This window comes from Vespa crabro, chromosome 9, assembly GCF_910589235.1.
Source record: "Vespa crabro chromosome 9, iyVesCrab1.2, whole genome shotgun sequence".
NCBI classification, from domain to species: Eukaryota; Metazoa; Arthropoda; class Insecta; order Hymenoptera; family Vespidae; genus Vespa; species Vespa crabro.
In genome coordinates this window covers 5,759,065-5,783,014 of record NC_060963.1, presented here as the reverse complement: position 1 = coordinate 5,783,014, position 23,950 = coordinate 5,759,065, and the positions used below count along the sequence as shown (strand labels likewise).

Genomic DNA, 23,950 nt, shown 5'->3' with positions numbered 1-23,950 from the left:
ATCATTACCATCATTTACTCGTATGATAAACAGAAATTTTTTTTTTTTTTTTTTTTTTTTTTTTAAATAAAAAAAATCGCAATATAAAGTAATGTTTTTTGAAGAATAGTTTATTCATAAAAATAAAGCTTTTCTAAAAATTCGAAAAAGCAGGATTCGTGCTTAAACCTTCATCTTTAAAATAAGATCTTATTCTTCAAAATCGTTCAAATATTATATTTGTATTCATTGTAAAACATTCCAAAACCAAGAGTAATGAACAGTTAATAGTGAACAAAAGTTAGAATTTCATTAAAATGTGTAATTCACATGATATTTGTAGATATTTGTAAAGTAATCCATCATTGGATTCCTTGATCGATGTGATATATTTTATATTAATTTCAACTTCAATTATTAAGGTTTTTATATTATGATATAAACAATCATATCAATAGTAATAATAATAGATACGATCTATGTGTACTTATGTTAGATAATAAAAAATAAAAATTATTATTGCGAGATTATACAGCATTACCTAGATAGTACATATCGATTAAATAAATTTAAATACAAAATATTAATTTAATTTGTAATATTTTCCATGATCATTTAGGTATTTGTATTATTTTTCATGCATTTCAATAATCTAACATATTTAAACGATCTTAAGTCACAAATCATTATATTTATTTGTATACACGATTTAAAGAGGATTACAAACCATGATAGCAATAAATCAATTGAAGAAACTACAATTTTTTTTAATTGGAAGCATGAAACACATATTACCTTTTTTGTAGAGGTTAATTGTGTTAATTTCATTCTAACATCTTTTATAATTTTCAATTAATATAAATCGTGCCTCAATCGATAAATATGTGCTCCTAATTTATGATAGGAAGATTACTGAATAATACTTTTTGTCACTTTTTTAAAAACAGACTAGTTAAATAACTGAACGTGTACCATGATAAATATTTGATATATTAATTTGCAGGAATTCCTTAATAATAGTAACATGTAGCGCCATAATCCTTATTTAGGTCCTGTTGAAAATGGATCATAACAATGAGTATCGATGTCACAGTCTGTTTGAGAGCACATCATTAGAGCTTTAAGAATTCAACTACAAAGTTCTCTATTTGCTATATTTTGAAATATTTTTTCACTACAATGTTCATTGCTCAGTTTACAAACAATTAATAATGAATAATAGATCTCTGCTTTCATAATTTATACTTTCTTTATGAAAAGTATTATAATTGTAATTGCAAAGAAAAAAAGAATCCTAATTTTATTTGATTTTTACAGTAATTTGTTTTAACAATGTTTAACGACACTTTGTAATATGCTCCAGGTATATCTCCTGTCTAAGTTTCTAAATTCGGCACATTGTTCTAGTTTTAGTAGCATCTTGAAAACTCTGTAGGCACATTCTTAATTTAACATTGAAAATGTACGTCCTTTGATACATACAATAATAGCTTATAAATTATCATATTTTTCGAATAGATATTTTTACATTACAATACAACTGCGAATAGTATAATCTTATGTGTATATTATACGCACTTACTTGCGTACATAGTCGAAATGCAACATTAAATATATATATATATATATATATATATATATATATATATATATATATATATATATATATATATTTATATATATACACACATATATATATGTGTGTATATATATATACACACACATATCGAATTAATTGTGAAGCACAAATTATATAGAGAAAGGTTCTTTGTTATTGGATTAATATTACATCTCGACCATGGAATTATTATAAGTAGTTAAACGTAATATTTGCCAGATATCATGGCCTGTGAACACTTGGGTAGTTTGGAAATTTGCTGAGCATCAAATTGTTACTCCTGCTTATATTTTGTATTATATAATTTATCTATGAATATATGTCTATAGTCAATATTGCATTAATTAACACAAAAATAAGAAAAGTAAAAGTTTAAGGTAACTTGTACCATTGATGTTCCTTTGTAATTAAAAAACACTATAATAAGTGTAAAACATAGGAACAAATATAAAATTCTTAATTTTTTTTAGATATTTCAATTGTGCAGTAATATGGTTGCTATGGCAGCATGCTTATATAGTAAATTGTTATTTTTGGAACAATTAATTGCATTTTGAAAAAATTGCTAAAGATAATTCACTATATTTCATAAGTTTCTATTAGTAAATATTATTATGTCGTGTGAGCAAAATATTCATATATATTGCAATTTTTTGTAGGAACTTTAAACTGTAAAAATGCAATTCCATTGCTTCATTGCATAAATGCTTCTAATTTCAACTATTGTTTAGGCAAAATATACTCATCGTTGCTCCCATAGAAACATTATTGCTGCTAAAATTAATTTTATAAATAATCAATGTGCTGCTAAAATTAATTTTATAAATAAAGTATTAGCGTGAAAAAAAAAGATTAAAGCAACAGAGCGGTTGATGGCAGCATTAAGATTTTCGTTGTCTTACATTTGTCTTTCGTAAATAATATCTACAAAATTAGCATTATATTTTCGGTCATATTAAATACTCAATCGTATCTATGTGCACATAACATACACGTCAATGTACTGGACATGTATACATAAATATATTGAGTTGGCAACTATGTGGTTGCGAATTTTGTCGTTTCCTTCTTATTTAAAATCCGGCAATCACTTAGTTGCCAACCCAATACTATTAACGTGAATCGCAAAAGAGAAATTGTATAAATGTAAATACAAAATGTAAATTCTCATTATACTTACTAACAAAATATTAACTCAAGATCAACCTGTTAATCGAGGAGGTTTTCTATCAATGAATGTAAATGTATGAACTTTATTTCGATTACAAGTAAAATAACGCGGATGAAGACAGAAAATATTTTTTTAAATTAATGAATCGTAAAATAAAAAATTAGATGTATGTTTTTTTAATAGTAGTGAGTAAACCAAAAAAATTATTTATTCTTGTATCACGAGAAAAGTGAAATAACTTCATTCTCCACGGTTAACAGGTTATTAATTTTCCTGTATTATAGACCAGATGTAAGTATTATTTTCAGTGATACCAGCAACCGCTTACACACACATCGCTTCTTTTAGAACGTAATATTAGTTAATAAATTCGTAATAGATACATTTGATTAAAAAAAAATTAGCTAAACATAACTGCTGGATATCCTCTGAAGCAGTTAAGATCAGACCCATCCTATGCTATTCTCTTTCTGTACGCTTATAAAATCCCTCCCTGAGACACGAGGATTAGGTCGCGGATATTCAGCAGTTAGGCCAAAATGCTAAGCATAATTTTACTATTTAAGAAATGAGAGTTAGCCTATTTCTATCATTTCTGTGTCTTCCACATTATTATGTCCTACACCATTGTGCCTATAAATTAAGTGATAAACATTATATTTAATTACTTTGATTGTAGTTAAAATTGATTCTCATATTTCTTAAATTATTACAATTTTATATTATGTATATAAAGTAGTAAAAAAGGATTTACCTATGATTTTGCAAATGCGAATTATGCAAATGGAAATGTGTATTTCTTGGTGAGAAACCACGGGTATTGCCTTTGCGAGGACTTCTAGCATTTATAACTCTTGGTTGTGAATACATATCTTCCAATATACTTGGTGCTACATACGTAAAACCCTATAAGAGAACAAATAAAAAAGAAATTAATAAAAGGAAAATTATAAAATAATTGAAAGTTTTTAATTACCTGAAGTGAGATTTAGTAAATGTTATAAGATTTACAGAAGTGATTTTTTTGAACAAAAAACTTACTTGAAAGACTCTATTGGCTGATTCGCTCAAAGTATATTCTGCAGGCGAATCTATAGGAGCAGAAGTTGTAAATCTCTTGTCAAATTGAGATACATCATCTTCGCTTGCTAATATTGGCCTAAATGGAGGCTCCAATTTTCGGGATATAACATCGTTCCAATTTATGTGCTTAAAAAACTGATGATTTTTTATTTGTTCTGCATCCGATGGTGCAGAGCCTAACCTTTGTGCGACTTGTCTCTGTATCAAAAGTTAATATATAGAAATTATTTGTATATTATTAAATTATTGAAAATTAATTTAATAAAACGATACTTAAAAAAAAAAAAAAAAAAAAAAAAAAAAAAAATAAAATAAAGAAGTGTCTATCAACCTTCAGCAGCTTTCTAATTAAATCTCTAGCATCAGGTGTTAAATACTGAGGGAGATTTAATTTGCCACGTAGAATTTTTTCTATAGTCTTTTTCCTATTAGCAGATGTAAATGGAGGCTGAAAATAAAAGTAACACAATTTACAAAAACTCAGTAAATATAGAAATATAATATCTATCCATAGAATATCTATATAATATCTAACTTATAGAAATACATACAGATCCTGTAAGCATGTCATACATCAAAGTACCAAGACTCCACCAATCTACTGCTTTTCCATGTCCACTTCTCATTAAAATTTCAGGAGCCCTAGAAAAGGAACTCAATGTTAAAAAATAACATTTCTTTCCCAATTAGATAATATTAATTTCCAAATAGATAATATTATAATAATAATAAAAAAAAAAAAAAAACTACACGTTCTTACATGTATTCTATAGTACCACAAAACGTATGTGTAACTGTTCCATCCTGTATATGTTCTTTACATAAACCAAAATCAGTTAATTTAATATGACCTTCTGCATCTAACAAAATGTTTTCTGGTTTCAAATCTCTGTAAAGCAAATTACAATATAATTAATAATATGTTTATTAAAACAGTATTAACATAGAATGTGTAATCATTAATGTTATAAATATATAATACCTATAAATAATTCCTTGTAAATGAAGATGTTGCAAAGCCAATATTATCTCTGATAAATAAAAACTGTAATAAAAGTATATACATTTTAAATTCAAAACTGTTTTTAATTAACAATGTAGAAACAAGCAATAACATATACTTGTATAATCTCCTACCATGCAGTATCTTCTAAAAATATTCCTTCGTCATTTAAATGTCGAAAAAGTTCACCACCACACATATATTCTAAGATCAAATATAATTTACCCCCCGTTTGGAAAGCATACATAAGATCTACAATAAATGGGTGCTGCAAGAAAAATTATGTTAAATACGAATTGTGTAAAAATATATTAATAAATGTAAATCTTACCTTTACTGCTTCTAAAATATTTCGCTCAGCTTTTGTATGAGCAGTATCTTTCTGATTTCTTATAATAGATGCCTTATGTAATACCTAATGTATAAATAAAATAATAAAATCTTATAGTATTGAAAATTTATCACAAAATAGAACAATACAGAGAAGTATGCCATTTTCATAAAAAATATGTAGCTTTTTTTATTATTAAAAAAAAAAAAAAAAAAAAAAAAAAAAAAATATATATATATATATATATATATATATATATATATATATATATATATATAGAGAGAGAGAGAGAGAGAAAGTAGTGGGTGAGGCCAACATACTTCAACCAAGAACTCTCCCCATAAAGTAATGCAGATGTACTTCAAAGAGAGATTTCCAAAGAATGATTGTGGGGGTTTTAGTGGATAAGAAACCCATATTACCCTATTACTCATTAATTAGCCAGAATGTCTTTTTAAAGATTTTCTCCACATTATAAAAAACAAAAAAGCATATGTATATATATGTATATATAAACACAAATAAATTCGTTATATATAAATATATAAAAGATAACTTATTTTTTTTTTTTTATGCAACATTTATTAAAGCAATAAAAATGTATAATTTGTTATTAACTCTCTTATTATAATAGCACATATATTAACTATATATGTTATAAACAAAGCAATGTTTCAACTTACCTTCATAGCAAATATTGTACCACTGTCATTTCCTGTTATTTTACGTACTTGAAAGACCTTTCCATATCCACCTTTTCCAATAACTTTGCAAAGTTCAAAATCTTGTGGTCCAGCTCTTTCTCTTCCACGATTAACATTTTGTTCAGATATAGCAACTGTCTCTACGCCATCCGATCTGTTAAAATATCATTGTTATTATGTTAGTATATTAAATCGACTTACAAACTAAAAGTAAAAATCTACTTACTCAATTATCTCATTCACATTCGGATTAGCATCATAGTCTTCCTATAAAAATGTGACAATTTGATTGAAATAATAAGAAGAAGTATGGAATGATAAAAAGAAAATATTGAGATTCGTGAATAGACAAGCAGGAAAGTTACCTCGCCAATCTCGATAACATCATCGTCGGACTCGTCCCTATTCACTGTATCCACGTCGTGCAATTCGATATCGAATACCGCAGCCATTCTGGACGCGATTGTTTTATATCAAAAGACGTCCGCAGGCTGAAGAAAATGTGAATTGTTTCGATGCAGCGTGCAGTATCTGAGAAATATTGTTGCACCTTAAATTGCAGAAACCTTGAATTACTACTACCACCTTCCTTGCACAAACTGTTCTGTCGCAGAGCATACCAAACACCCTCACTTCATCAATTCGTTGATTGGTTGAACGTCTTTGTCATCGGTTATCATCGAGTGGGAGAAAACATATTTTTGACCAATCAACGCGCGTATTTAGAGTCTTGTTTGGTCCCACTACGAATCGTCTGACGTGATTGCTTTTCGCGCTGTTGCCAGTTTTACCATCCATACATGACCTTTAACGCGGTACGTTCAAATAACATGATTATTATCATGAAAATGATCTTTGTTCCACGAAACAATGAAAGAATTAGGAAAATTCTAATTATATATGTTCTAATTCGAATCGTATTCAAGTTACTATACATTAAGATACGATGGTTTAGATAAAGGATAAATGAACTTGAAATTCTATCGTTATGGTTATTTCTACGCAATGTTTTTCTTTTATATTATTATCCGAGCCGAAAGAAAAGTAAAAGTTTATTATATTTAATTATTTACTTTCTATTTTAATTTTTAGTGAAAGGAATCGATACAGATTTTAATAAGTACATATAATACGTATTATTATTCAAATTTCATAAAATGATTTCTTCGAGTATTTCAGTTCTTATCACGTGCTGATATTTTTTTGATCAGACATCATAAAGTGAAGTGAAACAATAGATTTGTTATCGCTATTTAAATTGATAAAACATTATATTTATAAGATTACACAGACTTCTTCTTTGTTTCGTATCGATAAAATATCGTTATTTAAATTGGAAAAAGTATTTTGTTAATATAATTAAAAGAAATCACACAAAATGACTATTCGTCATCACGTTATAGGATACGAAAATTTTTTACAATTTTTTAAAAATTTTCAGACCGAAGAATCGGTCTTTGTATTATATACAGGTACAAAGCTTGAAAATGGTCAAAGTTGGTGTCCCGATTGTGTTGAAGGTAAAAAAATTTCATTTTTTTCATTTGTTTTAAACTACATAACCTATTTTGTAATAAGACAGTAGTTACCGATATACAATAAATTTACTTTTGTATTATGGATCCAATTAAAATCATTTCTATTGTTTCATTTTTATTAGAAGTATTTTAATAAATATTATATTAATTTAACATAGCGGAGCCATTTATAGAAGCTGGATTACAAGTACTCTCTAAGACATCCCATTTTGTTGTGGTTGAAGTAGGAGATAGAGCATTGTAAGCATATAAGATTTTTTCATTAAATTTCTTCATATGTAGAATTTCTAATAAATATTTGGTATTTAAAATTTATAACCGTTACTACATATTATTTCGCTTATATTTTCTATACTTTATGATATATTAGGTTGCTAACTAAGTGATTGCGGATTTTGTCGTTTCCTTCTTATTTGAAATCCAGCAATCACATAGTTTCCAACCCAAAATAATGTTGTATAATGTAAAAATATCTAATTTTTGATTCTATTTCTAGCTGGAAAGATCCTAATTGTATATTCCGTAAAGATAGTAAAACTCAATTGAAAGTATTACCAACATTGGCTCAATGGGGAACTCAAAAACGTTTACAAGGTAGTGAATGTCAAAAAGAAGAACTTCTTAATATGTTATTTAAAGAGGAAGATGATTAAAATTGGCCATTTTATATGGTGCTATTATTCTATAATTCAAAAGAGCATTGAATATTAGAATTAATTTTCTTATGTGAGAATGATTTTTCCATTACTTTCTTGTTTATTATTTCTATTTTATAAAAGAGAATCATTAAAATAATTGTATATAATTTAATTCTTTACTTTATAATTATTTTTCTAGTTAAAATAATTTTCAAGTTTATTGGAAAAATTCTTTAAAAGGATTTTTTCAAGAAAATTGTTTCCCAGTGATGTATTTTACTAAGTGAAATGCCATGTCAGAGATATTTCAATATTTCTAAGGAAAGATAATGTTGTCACATCAACAATGATTTTATAAAAATTATTAATGCATAATTTTAATAAATAAGTTTTAATAAGTAAAGCATATTTTGAAATTTGTTACACAATTATAGAGTGAAAATCCTTAACTTATAATTGGTATAACAAATTCGAAGTGAAAATTTTTTCAATAGACAAGACTATTATGACAGACAACTTTCAATAGAGAGACTATAAAGACAACTTTCTAAATTTGATCTTAAAAATATTTTTTATTAATACAATTGTAAGATCCCGTTACCATTTATGTATAATTCTATTGTTTCACTGCATATTATATTATTATATAATATTCACATATTATTCTATGGCATTTATTCTTTTAATTCTTCCGATGGTGGTAAAATGCGTACAGAATAATGAATCTTTTTATTCCTCATGACACTATAAGTATTATCAAAGATGACAGAATCTAAAATAAAAGAAAATAAATAAGAATATATAACATGATAGCATGTAAAATTTTAATAATGATGACTCACATGTAGCTGGTTTATCACAGGTTACAACGCCTATTTCATTTAATTTGTGCGAAGCTATTTTTGTAATAGGTACAATTTCGGTTTTCATACCTGACATATCCTCTTTCAAAATACCAAATTTAATATCATAATCTTCTGTGCGAAAATCCCAACTGTATCCCAAGGAAGTATGTTATTACATTCTATGTTACACGTATTTATTTAAAAGGTATACCTTAAAAGAGATCCCTCTTCGGACGTAGTCAAACTAAGTTCTAACTTATCTCCTTTACGAATAATGACAGTAGTATAATCCGTTGATTTATCACTTTCCATTTTGTCCGCGTACATTTCTTTTGGTATTTTACCACCTTGACAAATCTAAAAAAAATGTAGAGAGAATATTACAATAGTAGAGAGAATATTACAATAGTAGAGAGAATATTATCGATATTATGGTTACCTTTGTTACGAGTTTTGGATTCCCATCGGGATCTTTTAAAGTGCCGCCGAAATGAGCAGGCATTTGATCGGTTGGAACTAGTTCCAATATCGCAGGTTTCCATTTTGTTGGATCTGCTTTGAAAATTTGTATTTTCGATAATGTATACTCGTTCAAAAATCTTTTCGCGACGGAAAAAGCAAAAGAGAACATTTTCGGGGCTGCAAAAATAATAATAATTGATTGATAATATTTCATTTGAATAAAAGTAAATAACTTTAAATGTCAATAACTTTGGTTTACGTACCATTAATAATGTAACACATTTTTAAAATTTCTGGATAATTCGCTTCGTACATTTGAATAGCGCTAATGACAACTTCACCGGCTGAAAAATGACAATGTTTTTTTTTTATTAATCATCGATATACATATTTAAAAGATTTATGACATTGATGTAATTTAAAAGAAATGTTACAATAAAAGGTAGGCTTTTATCTTTCATAGAGAGTTCACGGTTTTACCTGAATGCTTTACCTGGCCTCCACAAGTATTGTTTCAAATTGAATCCTTCCATGTCGTAGATGACAGTTATTTTTCCAGCAAGTGGACCATGCTTTTTTACTTGTTCGTTACATATTCTTAAATAATTTTCCAAATATTTTATGAAACTCTTTATAACGTCTCTTTTCGTAATAACGTGAAGAGTTCCGTATATATCAAATCCGGCGAAAGGTACAACAACAACTAGAAGAATACATTTAAGATATATAGTGAGGATAATAATGTTTCATTTATAAAAAGATTTATGTAGCATTATACCTGGTGCATTTTCTTTATCGAATCCACTTAAACCATGTGGCAAATAATTTTTGATAAGTTCCGGTTCATCCCATTCTTCTATTTTGTCAACTTCCCATTGCTTTCGCCATTGCAATGACTTAACAGAAATAAGGACATTTTTTGTTGTTTTTTTTTTCTATTGTTGTTTTTTTTACGTACTTTTTTTTTTATAAAAAGGGCATGAAGAAAAGGATCTCTTTAATTAATCATCAAAATCTCATTTATATCGACGTTTTTATTTCGTACTCACGTTCCTCAGCATTTTCTCAGCCGCCGTAACGTTCCAGCTTCTCGCTGGAAATTTATAAAAATTTTATAAAGATTTTATAAAGATTTTATAAAGAAAAAAAGCGACGAATAGTTTTATAAAAGTTCTTCATTAAGAGATTTTAATTAATTAATTTATTTATTTATCTATTTAATTTTATTTAAAACGAGCGAACATTAATATGTCGAACACTAGGACGGTCACCAGAAACTGATATTTAATTCCGCAGGCTATTCAGAGCATTGCAAAGATTATATTTCGTGTAATATAGAAGACAGAAAATATATTTCTTAATAAAATTACATTCTAATGTTAAAAGTATGATAATAAGTTCTCCTTTTATATCTATTTAAATTTTTAAGTTTACAATAAAAATCATTAGATAAATGCATCGATTTATGTAAAACTAATTAGTTCGATAGTCGATATATTAACATATTGCAGGTCAGACATTTTATTGTTAATCTATTTTTTTCAGCTATTTTTTTCTGTGTCAAATATTTTTAAATTATTTACAGTTTTTTAAAAGTTAAAAATCCTCGTCATGCTGAATATTTATCTTTAACGAATATTTTAAAATTATATGAGTTATCAATATAAATTTTTATGTACTAAAACTTTTTTTAAAGTGTGATATTCAGTAAACCATTCAAATAAATGAAATTACAAACATAACGTGTTTTACTTCTTTCCCCATTTGTAATGGGATGAATTTCTATTACTGATATTCGTAGTGTCTGGTAAGATTCTTTTTTAATCTATTAACTCTTTTATTTCTTTATAATTTCTTATCATTTCGAAAAAAAAAATCTTTATATCTTATTTTACATTAAGAATTCAGTATTTGATATAATCTACATGAACTTATTCAGATAAAATTATTAACCGTTACTAAGACGTAACTTGTTGATTGATAAATAGAAAATGCAAGATATCTCATCAACAACTCATAAAATCGCAATATAATAAAATTATATCGAAATGGAAGATATATCGATATCCTCCTATAACGAGTTAATATCATTCATAACGAATTCCAAAGTTTTTTGATTCGAAGAAAGACGCTTTGTTTTTAGTTCGAATGAAAAAGATATTTACTGTGCGGAACGGACGAATATGAATTATGTTGACAACGTTGGAATCGAGTTTCTAACTAATAATAAAGTCTTCCAACAGAATTAGTTAAATTTGAAATTTTTATTTAAACGTGAACGCGATCTCACGATTAGAAAGGAAGAAATAACAATGATGAAAGCAAAAGTCTGGTACTTCGCAAAATTACGAGCCACAAACACGGCGATAGTTCGCTAAATGACCGATTATTACGCAGCACATTCCGTTGTTATAATGAGCTAGCTTGAGTTAAATATCTTCTTTTAGTGCTCTCTTTTCGATATCACCCAACGTCATTAAAACGAGCCGATAGAAACTCGGTTTTTAATGAGCAAATATATGTATTCCGTCTTCTATATCTTGTTTATTATAGATATTATTCGAAACAATCGTGGCTTCAATTTCCTTATGGACGATTTCACAATTAATCGATCAATAAAATATTCATCTCTTACCTCGTAACCAACGAAGAAGAAAACGATCATCGTGATGAGGTTGCAGGACATCAGCAACGATTCGTCTAAACTAAAACACATTATTTAATTAAATATTGAATCGATCTAATCGATTTGTTCATATCATCGATAAAAAAATAGTATTTAATTTTTAGTAATTTATGTTTTTTAAATAATTATGTTTTAAACGATTTAGGTAATTTAATTAAAAAAACCGTATTCTTTTCTTTTTTTTAATCTGCATTATTTGGTTTTGGAAGTAAATTCTTCAATTAGAAGAGCATGCACAGTATCCTTGTCGTGATGATATAATAAAAATCTTATTTTTAATTTACATATTTCCTTTGTCCCTTCTATTTACTACGTAATTACTATGTAATTAAATATATAAAAAGTTCAATGATTATATAACAACCTGGTTAAAAAAAAACAAAAAATAAATAAATAAATAAATAAAATAAAATAAAAAAAGAAACAGTGGCTAATTAAAAAAAATCTTTTTACAATAATATATTAAGAAAAATATTTTATATAAAAATATATAAAATAATAAAAGCATATTTGCTAAATGACTTATTTACTACTGTACAAAGTTCATTTTTTCCCGGTTTGATGTAGTATTTTCTGTTATGAATTATACAGCAATAATTATATTGATAAATTTCTTTTTAGTTGGATTTTTTAATGATAATGACATTTTACATAACAATTCTTGTTTTTATAAGGCTATATATATGTAATTAATAGCGCATAAATAATTCATGGCAATAAATTGTAATAAAAAAAGTCTTACGGAAAAATATTGACAGTAAATAATCATACAAAAAAATATTTCATTATGATCGATTTAGAAAAATGATTCGTGACCAAGTGAAAGCTTTTCGTCTTCCTGTAAATTTTCTTCCGTTTTACGTTGAATAAAATTGGTCACTTTTATATACTTATAGAAAGAGATCTTTTTAAATCTAACACGGCGAACGTACGAAACGAAGATTTATTCGCCATAACGAAACGCTTTCTACACGGCACCTATTTTTCTTTGTAATTGCGTTCAACTACCATTTTCATTTTGTTTACAATTAACATTTTTAAAGCTTAAAAATAAATATATTAAATTATGGATTAAAAGTTATACTAACTGTTAATGTATGCCAAATTCGAAGAAAACGATCTATCAAAATATCATCTTTGCATAAGACGTTTCAAGAAAATGTTTAAAATGTTTTTGTCGATATTATATTATTCATGAATCTTATTCTTCTCTCTCTCTTTCTCTCTCTCTCTCTCTCTCTCTCTCTTTCTCTCTCTCTCTCTCTCTCTCTTTCTCTTTCTCTCTCTTCTCTCTCTCTCTCTTTCTTTCTCTCTCTCTCTCTTTTTTTGCTAACGAGAAAGTATACACAAAGAATAGCATTTTCTTACGATTGTGAAACTGTAACAAGACATTCTTTTGCAAAAGAAATATGATATAGATCTTAAGAAATTTATTTGAATAGATAAAAACTTTATATAATATACGTAATATACGTAATATAGAATACAGAAATGCATAAATACATCAAACGAATTGATTCACTGAATAATAATTAAATGATTCTTATGTTTGTTTAATGTGAATATATTTCCTTTATACTTTGTAATGAATTTTTTAAGACCTATCTGACCTTACTCAATTTATGTATGTATATATATATATATATATTAATAAGCGGCTCGATAATCTGTTTTACGCGCGTAAAAATAAGCTTTAAAAGAATTCGAATATATCTTTTTACGAGTACACGTACATCACCGATTCTACGTGATCTTCAGCTTGAAGCGTATGCTAACGGTTTCACGAAAGAGAGAGAAAGAGAGAGGTAGAGAAAGAGCAAAAAAGAGATAGAGAAGAACTTTCTTCGATTTTTTTATCAATTTTAGCGTTAGTATGAAATAAATATAAGCTTACTTTCATCAAAGCGAAACGTTGATCGTCCAGTAAGTTCAATGATGTCGACATTTTTATTTTTGTGCGTTGGCCTTCCCGAAATGGTGACCAATATTGAAATCTATAAAAACTAAATCGTCGAAAAAACTTTCAAAAAATTATCATATCTCAATTTTTCCAAAAAAAAGAAAAAAAAAGAAAAAAAAAAAGAAAAAATTAATAAATGTTTTAATGAAATTAATCGATTACGGTCAGAAAATAACAATACTTACGATAAAAAATAAAATTAAACAAAAGAAAAAGAAACAAATGAGAAAAAATGGATAAGATTTACGTATTATGAGATTACGTATGCATAAGATTACGTATCACTTTTGAAACCCAACAACACTCTATGAAGTAGTGGATAAAGAAAGTAAAAAAAACTGCACTCGAATGTGATTGTTATTCGATGCGAGTCAATAGAAAACTGAAAAGTAAGTGTTGCGCGTGACAACTTAATATCTACTAAGAAATATTCTATATAACGTTGGCTCCCTCCAGTTCATTCGATGCCAAGCATGGTGGGGTACCTTTTCGCTATCGAAAGCTACCGTTCAATTCTACCGTTTCTAAGATTTATAAATTGCGTATATTGTATCATGATACAGTCTTTTTAAATTTTAGAAAAAAAATTTGAAAATTATAAATGTACATATACAAAAGTTTTTTAAGTTCAACTGAATTCAAATATAATATCAAAAATTGAATAATTCAAAATATCGTTTACTATATGGTGAACGTCGTATGACAATTATCGTACATAGTTTTTATAAAATCAAATAGTAAAACATTAAAATAGCAGATACAAAATGGTGAACTTTTTTGTAGCAAATATAGCTTAACAATTTATAAATTATTTATACGAATATTATCTAACTGAAATTTCCAGAACATTATTATCTAACGGAACATTATGATCGTTTGATAATTAACTATGAATAACAAGCAATTTCAATTTTGCATAATAAATTTAGATAGTCAAAAGTAAATAAAAATACCAGATAAAAAATATTTTAAAATCTGTTTTCTTCATATTCAATGTGTATTGTTCACAACAGAATAGCTCTAATGCTCTTCGTAGCTCTAATTGATCGATCAGATTTGAATTAAAATATTCATTGATATAGCTACAACAGTAAGATCTAATGATTTTCTATAACTAAAAAAAAATGAACGATTACGATACGTTGATATTGTATTTGTTTATTACTTCAATTATTCTATTGCAATCGAATTAACATTTTAATATAATAAATTATAAGAATAATAGTATGACATATATTATATCACGTCGATAATTACATTAATTAATTTAGTATTAAAGATATTGGAATTATAATTTTTGAGTTATCATCTTAGCTTTTTCAAGTACTGCCATCTATGCAAGAAACGATGAAATCTCTCATTGAGTCAATTTTTATTATTGAGATTGACAAATGGAAAAAAGAAATAAAATATTAAATTGCAATAATTACGCATAATAAAAATTATACATTTATGGAATTTTTATCGGATATATTTGCATATATTTCTTCTATTTCCAAATAATTACATAGCCTGTCTCGAAAAACCTGATTTCCTCTCCTTTCTACTTTAACCTCTTTCTCATTGAAATATCAATATTTTACATTCTCAAACCTGATTTTTGTCTGTATCTTACTTCTTTCTTTTTTTTATCCTTCACACGTTATTTTTTTTTTTGCATTAATAAAAAGAATAAAAGCGCAAAAAAAATAAAACGATCATTGGCTATTATAATTTAGTTATTATTGACTTTTCGAGAACGAAGATTATGTTAAAATCTTATGGAAATGTACTTTGAAAAAACAGAGAAAAAGAATCAAAGACGTTGAACATTGAAAAACATCGTTTTTTTTTTAAATTTATTTACTTATTCACGAATATGACGCATACCTGTACTGTATTTACAAACTGGTACAATCACCTATGACCTATACCTACAGTTCGGTATGGTTCGGTATAATTCGGTAATGTTCGGTAATCATTGCAATCACAGCGACGCCAATATGCTTTCTCTACTTGCTCATTTTCACACCGCAAACAACTAACTGCAAGTTAGCTTGGAGAAATGCTTGCTCGAAAAATGGTGGGGGAAATTCTTTCTATTACTGCCTCTTATTCGCCGAACCTGCATTCTTTTCAGAATCGATATTGTTCAACGAACTCTTCTTATATACCAGCGAAACTTTTGTGGTATGGCAGTTACGCTTATAATTTTACCTTTCATTGGTCTCTTCGTGATATACCAAATAAAAGAGTGAACATAATATAAACGAGTAAACGTTAAACATTATATATGAGTTTGTTTTGAAGAATGCACCTAAATTACGATTTCGTTAACATACACAAGCAACGGACTGCTACTACATTTCCAAGAGAAAGAAGATTGTGTGAAGTGTAAGTAATTTTCTAAACAATTATTTCTATTATAATTGTTAAACAAGGATTAGAATGATAAGAAATGTTGAAAATTCCAATAAATTCGTATAAATTTGATAAGTTCTTTAAAATATGTTAGTTCATTAGCGTGTGCCTTAATTTGCTTTTCTTATCTTGTTGAATAGTTTGTACAGTTGTCAATTAATTTATGGATGGACATTGGATATGAAAAAGATATTTTAGAAAAACAAAATTATTTCATTAAAAATAACAGTAAAAATTCCTACAAGCAAATAATAAGTTTATATAATGGTAACTTTAATTAAATCAATGAGTATTGATTTAAGTAGGATGACTCATGATATATATTTATACATCTAATATCTTATATGAGAAATCTATTATGAATCTGTATGGATATTTTGGATTATATCAAAGTATTAATTAGATAGATATTTCAAATAATAAACATATTATAATGAACATATAGAATTATTCTTTGAAACATTTGTAATGTCATTGGTCAAAGAAGCAGCAAAGTTAGGTAGGCTCTAATTAATCTTGTAATGAAATAAGAAATATATACTAAAAATATATCTTTCAATTCTTAATATATAGCATGTAATCTCTTCTAACGTTTTATTTTTGATGCGAAAAAATATTGCTAATATAAAAATTATTTAAATGTATTTTGTATAGTAATAAAATACTCTTTAAATTTGTAATGCTGAATGATTCATTATCATGTTATGCTAATGTGCATTGTTTACTATTCGTATAATATATAAAAATGTGTGCATGTAACATAACACACACACATACACACATATACTTACGTTCGTATACACATATTCAGATTTCTAAAAAGATATGACGTTCTAACGTTTCATTACATATAACCGGATACGTATAATCATTGGTAAGCTCCAGACATCTTCGCATTTCATAATTGGTCATTGTCTAGCGCGAGAAAGAACACCAAACGACAAAATAACATTGTCCATCGCGAATCGTTTGACTCTTATATAGATTTGCCGGGTACGAGTTCGTTTTACCAGTCGGCCATCTTCGTTGACATTCGGCAACGTTCGGTACACGATGCGCTCGAGCGGCTCTTTAGCCTTCAGTATATCAACATCTGTTGTAGTAGTAAGTGGGTTGGAGTAGGTTTTTTCGATTCTTTTATAATATTATATATTTCCTTCAAAAACGATGTGAAATCTATTAAAACTGATCGTGTCCTTTATATGAAGTCTATTTTAACAAAAATTTTATTTATATTTACACACGACGTAGCCATTCGTCCGAGTTCTGTTTTTTTTTTTTGTATATATATGTATACGTGGAAACGCGTGAAAGAGAGAAGCGAATTCGCGGATGCCATGAAGACACACGATTCATCGTTGGAGCCTGTGACCATTGGGTTCAAGGTATGTTTCGATGTATATGTGTCATAATATTTTTTAAAGATAACCTAGTAACCTTTTTTGACATTGTTATTACTAAATATAGTTCTGCGTTTGTGACTCGTTTTACATTTACGAACAATAATTAAACGATGTTAACGACTGTAATAAGATAATAATAATACAATTTTTTTTTCAATATTTATTCAAACGTTTCGTTAGTTTGTTCGCGATAATAAAATCGTTCGTACCAATATATACTGCCCCATGTTTATTTTTCATTTACAATCTATAGCTAGATACGCACAGTTATCGTTGTATAACAGTCTGCCATTTTTGTTATTGAAAATAATATAGAAATATTTTTTAACGCGTCCAATTTGTTTTTTCAAATTTAAAAAATAGAAACTCGATGATTTCAAAGAGACATATATCATCATGATCGTCAACATCGATAGTAGAACTCTTGGACCGTTTTAATCGTGATTTAATTTGGTACGCGAGCCGGCGTAAAGGAAAAGTTAGGTACATTTAACGTGCTCATACAAATATACACACATACTTACTCTTCCTCTCTCTTTCTCTCTCTCTCTCTCTCTCTCTCTCTCTCTTTTTCTGTCTCTCTTATTTTCACTTTGTATTTTTAGTGTTATTGGCAACGTTTGTATTATTAAATATGTGTTAGTGAGCGTGCATCGTGAGAAACTTTTCACATAAATGTGACAAAAGGAGATCGAAATGAATTTTCTTCTCACGTGTCTCTCTCTCTCTCTCTCTCTCTCTCTTTCTCTCTCTCTGTTTATCTCTCTCTGTTTATCTCTCTTTCTCTCTCTCTGACACGAATCTTTCGTCCTTCTACGTTCGTCCTTGTTACATCGTACGTGATCATACACAAATGCGTTTATATTTATGTCGATGTTATGTGTGTCTCATCAGAAATAAATAAACTGAAGAACAGAACAAAAAAAATTGATATTGTCCGAGTGTAGATAAATTCATTTTACGGAATCTTTCATTAGGAAATATATATGTGTAGACGAATAATGTTTATATGGAAAGTTAGATGCCTTGAAAAACATGTGCATCGACTCGATAATAATCGAATATTAAAGACTTAAAATGTCTCGTAGTATATACCAACGACCATTAATAGCATGCATAATTTTCTTTAATATTGACAAATCGATCCAATATAATACTATTTTTGTATTTTCTATTCAACAATTTTTCAATGATATAATCGTACATATACGATGAAACCGGTTTGATCTAATCGAACCGATGAGATAATAATTCATGTAATTTCCTTAATTTTATTTTAATATAATATAATACGTAATATGTATTAAGTTAAATAATAAATAATAAAATAAATAAAAATCTGTATACCAATTTATTGGAAATAATGTACGTATATGGAAAAGAGATGTTTTAATAAACACTCGCAGTGAAGAGATAAAAGAATATACGTATTATTATTTTTTCATTTTTCTTAACTTTTTTTTTTCTTTTTTTTCTTATCTTTTCTTTTTTTTCTTTTTTTCTTTTTTTTTCTTTTTTTTTCTTTTTTTTTATTTTTTTTCTTTTTTTTTTTTAACATGGGCTGTTTACGTAACGCATGAGAAATAATAAATATCTTCGGATTTCATTAAAAGGAAAATTTTTTTTTAAATAACAGAAAGAAAAATGACACCAATTTATATATCAAGATATATGTATTGAAATTATTTACATTAGAAAATCGATTAATCGAATATCAAGTTATCTGAGAAAGTTATTTTTGTAGAAGAAACGATCCGTATATATTTATGCTATTACAAGATTAATTAAACATATTTTTATACATTCAGACGACAGAAAAAATGCGATATAAAATTATAAAATTCCGAATATTTATTATCAACAATCGCAATGATTAAGCTGCATCATTCGATGTTTCAAGAACAAATCGATCGACGTATGTTAGATATATGACAAAACCTACGGGATAATATTATGTACAGTAGATCACAAAAATATTCAGATATCTTTTGAAATCGAATCTTTTTTCTTTTTTCTTTTTTCTTTTTTCTTTTTTTCTCCCCATTTTTTTTTTTTTACTTTGACCGGAGAAGAAAGTATGAATTTTTGAATAGATATGGAAATATTAATGTTATTACGTGAAGTACATATGATTAATGAAAAGAAAAAAAAAGGCGACAAAAGAATAAATAAAAATAAAAAATAAGAAATTGCATTTTTTATTCCAACATATAAAATAATCATTATATCATAAAATTCGACATTTCATCATGATTTAAAAGATCGTTTTATAATCTTTAAAGATTTAATCATTGACGATATTAACGACATTAGACAAGTAAATCACTTTAGAAAAATATTCGAAGTATTTCAATTTTTGTTCAATTCTTCACATATATTATTCCATAAGATTCGATTTATTTTGTCAAATCTATTCGTATATTTATAACGTTCTTTATTGAGTATACTAATAAAAATTTTTTTAATTCAGAAGATCTCTGAATGTTTTTGTGATTTACTGTATGTGTAGAGTATGTAACGAGGCGTGAACGTTATGCGTCTCCATTAAAGTATCAGCTGCGCGAGTCAATTGGCTACAAACATGTGCTTTCAAGCAGAAACTTTTTAATGCTGATAAAGCATATAATTTTTATACGTAAAAACGATCATTACTCCTTTTTTTTATTATTTTGTTTTATTCTTTTCTTTTCTCTCTCTCTCTCTCTCTCTCTCTCTCTCTTTATATATATATATATTTTATACTTCCGTTATTAATTAATAATTAAAAATAACATTTGAAATCTTCACGTACATCGCATCTCGTATTTTTTTACAGCGTGGATCGAGGACGCAGAAGAATTATCGAGCCTAATGTCCGTATGGTCGACGAGCACTGGACGCAATTCAGTGTTTGGTGGCGAGAACGGAGCCGGACTCCCCTCCTCCCACTTACCTATCCACGTAAACGTGGGTCATTTACACACACGAAACGCTAATGAGCATTGCTATCATAAAAGATTCTACGATTTTCAGGTTGGTCGACGTTCTTTTTAAAAATCATTATATTTCTCTTTCGATACGTATGTTTTCGTACGTACGAACTCGTTCTAGACTTTTACTAGTTTTTTAACAATATAGATCATTTCTTCCATATTTTATCAACCATATCGCATCATGTGAGTTCGTTTTAAATTCATATGGAATATTGCTTTATATTTATGAAATCGTATAACCATCGGTTATAGGATCAGAAAGGTTTTATTATTATTATTATTATTATTATTATTATTATTATTATTATTATTATTATTATTATAATTTTTTATATTTCTATATATTTTTTTTTTTTTCGTAATTATAAAAAACATTAAAGATAGACATACGGAGTTTATTTTCTTGTTTCGCAGATAAAAATAAAGTGTACTTTGAGGTCTGATTTAATTCGGTTATTTGGGTTAGCGAATATTCATATGGAAGCTCTAAAAAATTCAACTACCTTTTGGAGGCCTTCGTATGATCTTGATAATCGCTTATGACTTGCACGCTTTCATAATTAGTACAACGTAACGAAGTGCATACGTGTTAATGTGTTTTATTTCAATCCAAATCCAATTTAACGTAATACATATCTTTTTCTTCTTCCTTTCGTAATCTGGATCGGTCGATCACAGAAACAAAAAGAAACACATGATATATGTATTAGTCGTGTCGTGTGTGCAATATTTTGAGCTCAATATTTTTTCGATTTTCAATATCTTTTTTTTTCTATTTTAACGAAAAAGAACATTGGAAAAGTATTGAAAAATATCATTTTTTGGGAACGAGTTAGTACAATTGATATACAACACAATCATTGATGTAAATAAAAAAAAGTTTAGATATATCAAAAGTGCCAAATTGATAAAAAAAAAAAATCGTTAGAGGGAACAATTTTAATAACAACTAAGAAGCAATTAAAAAAAAAAAAAAAAAAAAAAAAACGATGAAGATCATTCCTGGATTAACGTTCACACACATAAAAAAAAACATTGTGTCATGTATAATAAGCGTAAAGTTAGATGTAGTCTCGTTTCTCACTTCCTTTCTCACACTTAGTCTTCATTCTTGCCAGATTTCCCAGCGTTTTGATAATCCCTTTTCCTTTTCCTAGTCAATTATTTCATTAATATCTTTCGTTCTTATTGTTTCTTTCGTTCAGCATTCCCGTTGGTTTTTCTATCCTACGCGGGACTTTTGGCAAGTTCCTCGCACCGGCGTTGATAACAACTTTCGGTATGTTTTCATGCTTCTTTACGAGCCTCTTGCACTTGTCATATCCGCAAACGATAGGTCGATTATCTTGGTATAAGTAGAAGTTATTCGAGTGTGAATGAAAAATACAAAATAGGAATTCTGTACAGCGAGACAAAAAAAAACAATTAATTACATTCTACCATGAACGAATGAATTTCTCGTTTTTTTCTTTTTCCATGTCTTTCGATTGATTAGTCGAAGATGTCGCAGTCGGGTGATGGCCTTCACACACCGGGTTATCTCTCATGGAGAAAATTGCAGCTGAGCAGAGCGAAATTGAAGGCGTCCAGCAAAACCTCGGCATTGCTCTCGGGTTTCGCTATGGTATGACAAGAATATTTTCTTTAACATTTATTATAATATATGTATATCATTCTTATAGTTTTAATTTTGTGTTTTTGTTTTTTTTTATATGTATATTAAATCATAGTTAAACGTAGACAATAAAGAATATGAATATTATAATTGTCAATAGGTTGCTATGGTGGAGGTACAACTAAACTCTGATACAAAAGTTCCTTCGGAGATGTTAATTGCTTTCGCAGTTTGTACGACGTTACTAGTGGCTGTTCACATGTTGGCGTTGATGATATCGACGTGTATTCTACCGAATATCGAAGCGGTCTGTAACTTACACAGCATAAGTCTTGTACACGAATCGCCACACGAACGTCTCCATTGGTACATCGAGGTAGCATGGGCGTTCTCCACTTTACTTGGTTTACTTCTATTTCTATTAGAGATAGCGATTCTCTGTTGGGTAAAGTTCTACGATTTTTCTCAGGTTGCCGCATGGTCGGCCTGTATAGTGTTAATACCAGTATTGATAATCTTCCTCGCTTTTGCGATACACTTTTATCGTAGTTTGGTAGCTCATAAATACGAGGTTACAGTATCCGGTATAAGAGAACTCGAATTGCTCAAAGAGCAGATCGAATCAACAGATACCGAAGGTAGAAACGGTATAAACTTATTACAATCCGGTGTAACACACGTTGTGTGATATCGAGTACTTCGACTTTGAAGAAAATACCATTGAAGCGTCTGTGACGTGGAAAGGATTTCATCGATTTTTTACAATCATTTTCTTTCCCCTCATCCAATTACATTTTTTTTACTGAGCGTTACCGTAGATCAGAATCGTACATATATGTATATACTAATTATCGTTTTTAAGAATAACGAAAGTAAACAGCTCTTTCAACTTCTTTTATTATTTTCGAGTTTTTGGGACTATGTATGTGAAATATCCATAATCTTCCTAGAATGTGTTTGGTGGGAGAACTTTAGGGAAATAACAAATAATTACGTACGTATGTAAATGTGTTTCACTGGATACTCGAAATCCTATAAAAGTTTTTTATATGAATTTTTGTGATTTTTTGAAAAACGCTTATAGAATAATTTACTTTATTAAATAATCAAAATGATTTAATTAACATGACATTTATGCGAAGGGTACGAACAAAATTTCCTATTATTAATACTATTATATCGTGTTTATAAATGATAAAGATATGAAAAGATATTGTAACTTCTTTACCTTTTAGATTTCTCTCGTCTCTTTTCGCATATATAACGTAAGTATCGATTTTATTAAAAGTTGAAAATAAAGAAAGAATTATATAATGAAATCTCTTCATCTTAATAAAAATTATTTCATTTATTTTTATATAATAATTTACAATTTTCTTAAAATTATTTTCTTTCTAGATATAAATTAATGCCCTTCAATTTTCTAACGAATTTAATTAAACTCTGTAAATACTTGACTACATACATTAATTAATTTTATTTAATTTATCAATGCTAAGGAAGAAGATCTATAACGATTATAGTGAATAGTACAAGCTCTCT

The 23,950-nt window shown here is 27.6% G+C and overlaps 4 protein-coding genes across 11 annotated transcripts; 2 read left to right on the top strand and 2 right to left on the bottom strand.

Moving 5' to 3' along the window:
• Positions 1-650: 650 nt before the first annotated feature.
• LOC124426492 (ribosomal protein S6 kinase beta-1-like) lies at positions 651-6,522 on the bottom strand. The gene is made up of 12 exons (XM_046968221.1): positions 6,255-6,522; positions 6,116-6,156; positions 5,869-6,043; positions 5,186-5,269; positions 4,989-5,122; positions 4,834-4,896; positions 4,612-4,740; positions 4,403-4,493; positions 4,183-4,299; positions 3,810-4,049; positions 3,523-3,674; positions 651-3,401 (listed from the first exon to the last, which is right to left on the bottom strand). The coding sequence occupies exons 1-12, from the start codon at positions 6,339-6,341 to the stop codon at positions 3,344-3,346; spliced, it is 1,371 nt and encodes a 456-aa protein (XP_046824177.1). The 5' UTR covers positions 6,342-6,522; the 3' UTR covers positions 651-3,343.
• Positions 6,523-6,928: 406 nt separating this feature from the next.
• LOC124426678 (thioredoxin domain-containing protein 17-like) lies at positions 6,929-8,468 on the top strand. Its single transcript, XM_046968675.1, has 3 exons — positions 6,929-7,409; positions 7,586-7,667; positions 7,924-8,468. Exons 1-3 carry the CDS (start codon positions 7,268-7,270, stop codon positions 8,078-8,080), a joined length of 381 nt encoding a protein of 126 aa, XP_046824631.1. The 5' UTR covers positions 6,929-7,267; the 3' UTR covers positions 8,081-8,468.
• A 149-nt stretch (positions 8,469-8,617) lies between these two features.
• LOC124426668 (SEC14-like protein 2) lies at positions 8,618-17,335 on the bottom strand. 5 transcript variants are annotated; one of them, XM_046968646.1, is made up of 11 exons: positions 17,210-17,335; positions 13,953-14,061; positions 12,008-12,077; positions 10,422-10,465; positions 10,151-10,268; positions 9,866-10,075; positions 9,636-9,716; positions 9,350-9,549; positions 9,122-9,267; positions 8,908-9,059; positions 8,618-8,837 (listed from the first exon to the last, which is right to left on the bottom strand). In XM_046968646.1, the coding sequence occupies exons 1-11, from the start codon at positions 17,221-17,223 to the stop codon at positions 8,740-8,742; spliced, it is 1,242 nt and encodes a 413-aa protein (XP_046824602.1). In that variant the 5' UTR covers positions 17,224-17,335; the 3' UTR covers positions 8,618-8,739. The 5 variants fall into 5 exon arrangements, with proteins under 5 accessions (XP_046824602.1, XP_046824607.1, XP_046824606.1 ...); XM_046968651.1 differs by lacking the exon at positions 17,210-17,335 and adding an exon at positions 15,888-16,025; XM_046968650.1 differs by lacking the exon at positions 17,210-17,335 and adding an exon at positions 14,204-14,434.
• On the top strand, positions 16,164-23,727 carry LOC124426671 (calcium release-activated calcium channel protein 1). Of its 4 annotated transcripts, none has more exons than XM_046968663.1 (4): positions 16,164-16,391; positions 20,637-20,833; positions 22,289-22,417; positions 22,569-23,528. In XM_046968663.1, the coding sequence occupies exons 2-4, from the start codon at positions 20,672-20,674 to the stop codon at positions 23,094-23,096; spliced, it is 819 nt and encodes a 272-aa protein (XP_046824619.1). In that variant the 5' UTR covers positions 16,164-16,391; positions 20,637-20,671; the 3' UTR covers positions 23,097-23,528. The 4 variants fall into 4 exon arrangements, with proteins under 4 accessions (XP_046824619.1, XP_046824618.1, XP_046824617.1 ...); XM_046968662.1 differs by lacking the exon at positions 16,164-16,391 and adding an exon at positions 17,429-17,803; XM_046968661.1 differs by lacking the exon at positions 16,164-16,391 and adding an exon at positions 20,385-20,456 and having other exon boundaries at positions 22,569-23,727.
• Positions 23,728-23,950: the final 223 nt, after the last annotated feature.